Below are 8,691 nucleotides of genomic sequence, written 5' to 3'. Positions count from 1 at the left end.
GTCCTCCATCCCCTCTGGCTCTTACATTCTTTGTGGCTTCTCTTCTGCAGGTTTCCTGAGTCCTGAGGGGAAGGATTTGATGGTGACATCCCTCGGGACTGAATGTTCTGTGTCTTACTTTCTGAATGTCTGTTTTCCCTTAACGTGTTCAGTCATTAATACCATATAATCTGGTGACAACTACCTTAGTGCTGATCCTAATCTCTACCACCATCCACAAAACAGTAGAAGCAAATGGATCTCCCTGCTTAAAAATTTCACAGAACTCCTATTTCTGTAAGGCTAAAATCCAAATACCTTTGGCCTAGCCTGATTCTTCAATTCAGGAGTGCAGTCCCCGGCCTCCTAGCTGCCTCTGGTCTGAGGGGCGTAGGCTTTGGCGCCAACCAGATCGAAATCTTGGGGTTGCCAGAATTAAAAAAAAAAAAAAAAAAAAAAAAAAAAAAAAGGTTCTGGGTTATGAAACGAAAAATACTTGGGGGCGGAGATTCCCTTTGCCCACACCCAACATGGCGGCAGGAGAACTCGGTTCCCGCCAGATCCGCCTTCAGCCTATATGGTAGAGAGAGCCGCAGTCTCCGGGACTCTGTCCACACTCAATATGGCGGCCGAGGGACGGGCTTGCTGACTTTCGCCTACTCGTTTTCGGCCCATTCAACTCCGGGCACTGGTAGCGTCAAGGACGTCATTCGCATTCCGTCGCGCTGCTTTGTGCGTCACGGGTGGCGGGAACGGGAAGGAGTTCGGATTTTCGATGATCCTCCCTTCTTGTGAGGAAAGTGCAGTCGGTCGCGCGTTTTCAGTCAATTCGGCGAGCGGCGCCTGGTCCAAACCTCAGATTCGACCGTCGGCTCCGTCCTCTCAGCGCTTCGGAGCTGCAATTGCTCTCGAACCCCGCGGCACCTCAGCCACCAGCGCATTTCAGCCACCAGCGGCGATGCATGTCATCAAGCGAGGTGAGGAGTCCGTGGGGCTGAGGAGAGCGAGAGGGAAGCCCGGCCGCTGAGTCCCCAGCGGTTACTCACGCCAGCCCGCCCTCCGGCTTTCCCGCTCTTCTCGCCGCCGCTTCCCGCCCCGTCAGTCAGCTGGGCCCGCGTCTGTGCTCAGTCTGCCTCCATCTTTCTAACCTTAAGTGCCTTTGTGGTGGTGCGCCATTGCAGAGGTCCTCCCGGAACGGATTGTTTCCGAGCACCATCCGAGGTATCTTTTGGCCCCATTTTACAGAAGAGGTTTCAGAGACTGACGCAAAAGCCCTTCAGCTAGTAATCGTTGAGGCTAGAGTTGACTCATAGCTGATAACAGTTCTGTGTCTTTTTTAATTTCTTAAGGGGGAAAAAAAAAGCCGGGCATTGGTGGCGCACGCCTTTAATCCTAGCCCTCTCTCTGGAGGCAGAGCCAGGCGGATTTCTGTGAGTTCGAGGCCAGCCTGGTCTACAAAGCGAGATCCAGGACAGGCACCAAAACTACACAGAGAAACCCTGTCTCGAAAACAAACAAACACACACACACACAAACCAAAACAAAACCCCCCAAAACTCACAAAGTTGATGACAGGGCACAGGAGGAAATAAGGAAAGAAAAAACTTTGGATACCACAGGGTCACCTGCCAGTTTCCTGGTCTTTTGTGAGGTGGGAGTGTGGTATCTCTCTGCCCCTGAATTTTTTGGGGAGAGTCTTTTTTCTTTTTTCTTTCTTTCTTTTTTTTTATGTTGGTTTGTTTCTTGAGACAGGGTTGCACTATATATCACTGGCCTAGAGATTGCTATGTAGACCAGGCGGGCCTTGAATTTACAAAGACCTGCTTCCGCCTCCTAAATGCTGAGATAGGTGACTTTTAATCCAACCAAATTGGTAAGATTAACCACAGAGCCCAAAGACAATCTCTTAATGAACATTTCTTTTTGGTCAATTTCAAAAGTTAATTACACTTGAATCTTTGATAATGCCAGTGTAATAACTGCTACTGCAAACTGTGGTTTGATTCTGCAGATGGCCGCCAAGAGCGAGTTATGTTTGACAAAATTACATCACGAATCCAGAAACTTTGTTATGGACTCAATATGGACTTTGTTGATCCTGTAAGTAAATGTAGTATATCTCATGGATTCTTTGCTTCCTGTGATTTTATGTGTCTCTTATCTCTAGACCTTCACTTAACTATACTTAAGTGTTAAATGTGAATTTATTGCCTGAAACTTTTCTTGACTTTGAAGTGTCCTTCGAGTTATCACTTTTCAGAGAGCTCTGAATGTGAACAAAGAGCAGTTGATCTGACCACTGTTGAGGCATCTAATTTATCCTGTTCTGCTTCCTGTGTTCCTCGGAGTTTTAGCCACACAGTATGGAAATTGGTTATGTATCTGCATCTAGAATTAAGAGTGGGGTGTATCTTACTCTTTTAAGATTCTCTAACAATTTTATACATATGTATTTATGTATATACATTTATACATACATATGTTAAATACATTTTTATCATCTTTTCCCCAGTGTCCTCTTATCTCCTTCTCACCAGATCTCTTCTCCATAAGTCCTTCTAGTACTCTGTGTTTGTGTGTGAATATGTGTCTGTCTGTGTCCTGGTTTGTGTGTTTTTGTGTGTGAACATGTGTCTGTCTGTGTCCTGGTCTTCATTTACTTAGGGCTGCTTGTATGAGCAGGAATCTGGACTTAATTTACCTGATTGAGCAAGGGCAACTTACCAGTGATTGCATCCCTGAGGAATTTGACTCCTCCAGCAACCATTAACTGGACAGCAAAGGGTAGGGCCCTGTGAGTCCATCCTCCACTCAATGATGAAATACTGATGGGCCCAATCTTGCAGAAATCTTGTGCAGATAACCACTGCAACTGTGAGTTCATGAGTATTTTTTTTTTTTTTTTTTAGAATTATTTTATGTCTCTGTGAGTGTCTGCTATATGTATGTGGGTGCCCAAAGGGACCAGAAGTTGTTGTTGGATCCTGTGGAGCTAGAGTTATAGGCTATTGTGAGTCACCCATGATGTGTGTGTGTGTTGGGAACCTAACTTGAATCCTCTGGAAGAGCAGTATGCATTCTTTTTTTTTTTTTTTTTTTTCCTTTCAAGATAGAGTTTCTCTGTGTAACAGCCCTGGTCTTCCTGAAACTCTCTTTGTAGACCAGGCTGGCCATGAATTAATTCATAGAGCTCCACCTGCCGCCCAAGGGCAGGGATTAAAGATGTGAGTCACCAGTATGCACTCTTAACTGCTGAGCCATCCCTCCAAACCTCGTGAATATATCTTATTCTTGTTAGAGCCACAGTGTGACATTTATCTAATTAGGTACTTGATAAATGTTTAGTTAGCCAAGTGAGAAAGTGAGAAAATAGTTTTGTACTTTAAAGTATATTTATTATAAGTCTACACATTTTGGACTTCCAGATACTAATTAAAATAGTCAAATGTTAATATTGAGTTGAATCTGAGACCTCATCCTATTTCATCTTCTTTGTTTTGTAGCTAAGGCAGGTCCAAAGAGAGAGGAGGGGACTGGTTGAAGTCACTGGAAGTGCAATAAGAAACAAATGGAGTTCCTTGATTCTTAGATATTCAGTTGCCTCATCTAACAACACATGTCCACGTGCAGGGATGCCTTAGTGGATTACAGCTTCCCAGGGCAGAACCTGTTGAAAAGGTCTGGATGCTATTAGATGTGGCACATGGATTTTATGCTAGACCAAGTTCTGATTGTTTACCACATGCATCAGAAATTATATGGATTTCGCACTTGCCTCTTGAGTCAAGAAAACAATTAGAAGCAAACTAGCTTAGCTGTGTTATAAATACAATCACAGTAACCACCTACATTCACTCATACTGCCACTCAGACCCAACCAAGTAAACACACAAAGACTTATATTGCTTACAAACTGTATGGCCATGGCAGGCTTCTAGTTAGCTGTTTCTATTAATCTGTAAGTTGCCATGTGGCTCGACGCTTACCAGTATCTTAACATCTCATGGCGGCTGGCGGTGACTCTCTGCCTCAGCCTTCCACTTCCCAGAATTCTCCTCTCTGCTTGCCCCGTCTATACTTCCTGCCTGGCTACTGGCCCATCAGTATTTTATTTATTAACCAATCAGAGAAACACATTAAACATACAGAACATCCCATAGTACTTAACTACTTTTTCAAGGAGGCTATTGTTTCTTGGAAAAAGCCAAAATAACTGTTGGTTTTATTTTGTAGGCTCAGATCACCATGAAAGTAATCCAAGGCCTGTATAGTGGGGTCACCACAGTGGAACTGGATACTCTGGCTGCGGAGACAGCGGCAACCTTGACTACGAAGCACCCTGACTATGCCATCTTAGCAGCAAGGATTGCTGTCTCTAACTTGCACAAAGAAACAAAGAAAGTGTTCAGTGGTATGTCTGGAGTAACGACATTAGAAAGAATTTAATATTGTCATAAAGTTATAGGAATAATAATTACATAAGTTTCAAAGATTATTTTAAAAAAACAGTATACAATTCAGTGTATAGTGGGAACTAGAACTTCCTGCTTCTCCATGTAGCTGACCTACTGTATGAAATTATGTGTGTCTGTGGTGAATGTTGAGACAGGGTCTCATGTAACCCAGGATGCCTGCAAACTCAGTTTGTAACCAAAGTCAGCCTTGAACTCCTAATTCTCTCTTGTCTCTATTCCCTAAGTTCTGGGATTATACGTATGTGTCATCATTCTGGCTTGAGTTTCTGTTCTTTTTAATTTTTAATTATGTTTGCCTATTTTGTGTGTGTGTGTGTGTGTGTGTGTGTGTGTGTGTGTGTGTGTGTGTACGTACGTACAAATGTGTACCACAGTATGCATATGAAGGTCAAGGGACAACTTGTGGGAGTCACTTCCTGGGATAGACCTCAGGTCATCATCAGGTTTGGTGGCAAATACCTTTACCTGCTGAGTCATCTTGCTGACCTAAGTTTTTGTTCTGAAAGAACAAAAAAAGAAAACACAATGGCAAGAAGTGACTGTAATTTCTGCATTTCCTTCCTCCTACCCCCTTTGTGTATCAGAGCCGCTTGGGAATTGCTGTTAAGCTATAAGGGCTTATATTCATTTCCTTTGAAAGACTTTCTTTTATATATATAATGTATTATTCTGTGGGTACTCAACAGAAGTATGTTTGTTGAGTATTTTCTCTGCTATGCACCAAAGTGGGTTAGTGTTAAAAAAAACAAGGATTGAGAGCCACTGTTTTAAAATAGCCATTAGGTGGTTTTGACTTTCCTTTTTATCTTTTCTCAGATGTGATGGAGGATCTCTACAATTACATAAATCCACACAACGGCAGACATTCTCCCATGGTGGCCAGTTCAACGCTGGATATTGTTATGGCCAATAAGGATGTATGTACAACATTTTTTCTGGTGGATATTTATTTATTTATTTATTTTAATAATGCATTTAAGGCTGGGCGCTGGTGATGTACGCCATTAATCCCAGCATTCAGGCAGAGGCAGGCAAATCTCTGAGTTAAAGGCCAGCCTGTTCTACAGAGCAAGTTCTAGGACAGCCAAAGCTACACAGAGAAATGCTGTCTTGAAAACAAAACAAAACACATTCAAGAACATTTAAACACTACAAAAGACATTGATAAAAACTAATTCTCCTGTTCTAGATTCTGGTTTCTTTAGCAGAAGCAACCTCATTTAAGCATTTTTTAAAAGATAGTTATCTGGAGCTGTTCTGTGTATATACTGTGTGTGTGTGTGTGTGTGTGTGTGTGTGTGTACTATATTAGGCGTACTGTTCTCACTGTTGCTATTTTCACTTAGAACTATAACTAATCATTATCAGCATTTAAGAACTTACCTCATTTATCCTATCAGTGGCATAACATTCCATTTTATAGATTATTTTCATTGTACCCATGAGAATCCCTCTATTGGTGAAAGTTTTTTTTCCATTTTTCACTGCAGTAATAGCCTTCCTTGTATGATAGACATATCAGTGTTTTAACATTAAGTAACAGAAGATTAGTTGGCTGGCTTTCTAAGTATGTAGCAGCTATTAAGGAGATGTAAAAGAAAAGTGGCCATTTGTATGTTACTTATAGTCTTTCTTCCCAGCCTCCTTTTTCCTTCGATGTTTTCTTTCTTTAGATTTTATTTTTATTTTATGTATGTGGCTGTTTTCCTTGCATGTGTTTATGTGCACCATATGTGTGCTTGGTGCCCACAGATGCCAGAAGAGGGTCTTGGATTCTCTGGGACTTCCACAGTTACACATAGTTCTGAGCCACCATGTGGGTGCAGGGATTTGAACCGTGGTCCTCTGAAAGAGCAGCTGTGCTCTTAACCGCAGTCTTCTCTCCAGCCTCTCTGCACAAGATCTAAATGTGTAGCCCTGGTGAACCTGGGACCCGCAGCAGTCCTCTGTTCTTTGCCTTTGGAGTGCTTTTGCAGGCCTGCGCCCCACACCTGGCCCTGTGTATAAGTTAAAAACAGATAACAGGAGCAAAAACTGAGCCTAAAAGTAAATATAGGAAAATAAACAAATTCTTATAGTCTAGAACCTCGGTTCTTCACTGATCATTCTAACCCATACCTGGTTCTGATAACAAAAATGCCCTTCAAGGTTTGACAGTAAGAGGGAACAGGGCTTCAGATAGTGTGACTGATCAGATCACACCTAATTACTTTTGTTTTCTTTTAAATGGCTTAATAACCTACCAGAGCTCTTTAACAATGACCAATTTTATAAACTCTTACTGCTGCAATGGTAATTTACTTTAGATCTGTTAAAGGACCATGGATTTTCAAAGCCTATAAACTGCTTTCTGTTTGCTTATAACACATATTTATTCCGTTCCATTTAAAGCGGGTTCATTGTCAAAACAAAAATATGCAGCCGAAAGTGGTGGTGCATGCTCATGACCCTGGCAGGAAGCAGAGTCAGGACTGGTCATGCAAGTTCAAGACCAGACTACTGGTCTACTTAGTGAGTCCAGGCTAGTCAGGGGACATAGCAAGCTCCTGTCTCAGAAGTAAATGAAGCCAGGTGCACACCTTTAATCCCAGCACTCGGGAGGCAGAGGCAGGAGGATCTTTGAGTTGAAGGCCAGCCTACCTGGTCCACAGACTGAGTTCCAGGACAGCCAGGGCTATACAGAGAAACCCCATCTTGAAAAAAACAAACAAAAAATTTAAATAAATAAGTGTACACACGTGCAATAAAGTTAAAAAATATGAAAAATATGAATTAGTATCTGGTACCACTATTTTAATATTTACTAGTATAAAAACATGTTTAAGGACGATCCTAGAGTCACTTTCATGCTCATGTTCTTTCAAATTTGATAGAAACATAAGGGAAATTTGGGAAACTAATCACACAGTGTAAGTTCTCTAATTTTTAAATAATTATATTTTAAAGTTTTACATTTTTTGTGATGTTAAGGATGGAACCTAGGACCTTGTGCATGCTAATGCTCTGTCACTTAGTCCCTGGCCCACACTCTTGGGTGCCTGGTTTAAAGTCTAATTAGGGTTCACTTCATGGAGTTCCCCGTCCCTCTGCCTTTCAGTGTTTGATTTCTGTCTGTAAGAGTAAAGACAGTGCTGTCTCTTTGGTTCCTATATTAGTTTTAGTTCTGGAGTCAGCTAAAAACGTATTCGAAGTTGTGAAAGTCGGTCTTATTATCTTAGTTATGGATTCTTTTTTATTCCCTTCAGCGCCTGAATTCTGCCATTATCTACGACCGAGATTTCTCTTATAACTACTTTGGCTTTAAGGTAAGTAAATAATGGGTTTTAGATATGTGGGTGTTCCTCCTTAAATCCAGAAGTATAGGGTTTTATGTTTGATGATTGAGTTTGGATGTTCCTGGTTATGGTAGGATTATGGTAGTGGTGAAACTTTAAAATAAGCAAAAAACAGCTTATTCATTAATATCTTTGAACATTCCAAATATTACTTGTGGATTATTTTAAAAATTACTTGGATAATCTGTCACAATTACTCCATAGCCTACTATTTTTGCAATAACTATGGATCCCCTACTCGGCGAAGTGTTTGTCTATTGTGTTGCTTACATAACGTAGTAACTAAGGACAGGGATATTTATATCAGACCAACTGGGTTCAACTTTCCCGTTTCCCATTCATAAGCTATGCAGTCAGTTCCCTCCTTAGAATGGGGATAATATTAGATTCAGCATGCTCTTCTGGAGATTGATTATGTTGCTTGGGGTAGTGCCTAGTCTCTTACAAGCACTGCACAGATGTTAAGACATCATGCTGCTGCTGCTGCTGCTGCTGCATACCACAGCCTGTAGCATTGTATGCAAGCGGGCCTTTCCCTGGAGTTTGCATGTAATCTCTGCTGAAGCAGAGCAGCCAAGTGATAATCTACTAGACTGCGGGTAGAAATGGTAGATGTTATCCTTTTATTTAAAATAAGATTGAGAGATTCCATCAGATCACCTTACTATAAATTACATATCCACTGTGTATTTAAAAACGTGAGAATTCTTAGGTGACTTTGCTCTTCTAGACACTGGAGCGGTCCTATTTGTTGAAGATCAATGGAAAAGGTAAGAAATGAAAATTTATGTTAGCTTTTCTGTTCATTACGTTGAATGTAGAGCTTTGCACTATTAACCTTAACATTTCTATTAGACTCCAAATAACACTTAAAAACATACTGCTTTTGGGGCTGTAGAAAT

At 41.3% G+C, this 8,691-nt stretch overlaps 1 protein-coding gene across 2 annotated transcripts in view; it reads left to right on the top strand.

Moving 5' to 3' along the window:
* Positions 1-670: 670 nt before the first annotated feature.
* Rrm1 (ribonucleotide reductase catalytic subunit M1) overlaps positions 671-8,691 on the top strand; it is a 31,658-nt gene continuing 23,637 nt past the window's right edge. Inside the window, exons 1-6 of one of the 2 annotated variants that reach the window (XM_028889080.2) lie at positions 671-956; positions 1,991-2,079; positions 4,213-4,390; positions 5,271-5,371; positions 7,700-7,759; positions 8,520-8,559. In XM_028889080.2, the coding sequence (XP_028744913.1) occupies positions 755-956; positions 1,991-2,079; positions 4,213-4,390; positions 5,271-5,371; positions 7,700-7,759; positions 8,520-8,559 (670 nt within the window). In that variant the 5' untranslated portion in view covers positions 671-754. Of the gene's footprint in view, positions 957-1,182; positions 1,201-1,990; positions 2,080-4,212; positions 4,391-5,270; positions 5,372-7,699; positions 7,760-8,519; positions 8,560-8,691 lie in introns of those variants that run through there. The other variant, XM_037196771.1, reaches the window with a different exon arrangement.

Source organism: Peromyscus leucopus, chromosome 1, assembly GCF_004664715.2.
Source record: "Peromyscus leucopus breed LL Stock chromosome 1, UCI_PerLeu_2.1, whole genome shotgun sequence".
Classification (NCBI taxonomy): Eukaryota; Metazoa; Chordata; class Mammalia; order Rodentia; family Cricetidae; genus Peromyscus; species Peromyscus leucopus.
Note: the sequence above shows the minus strand (reverse complement) of the source record. Positions and strands in the feature narration are given on the sequence as shown.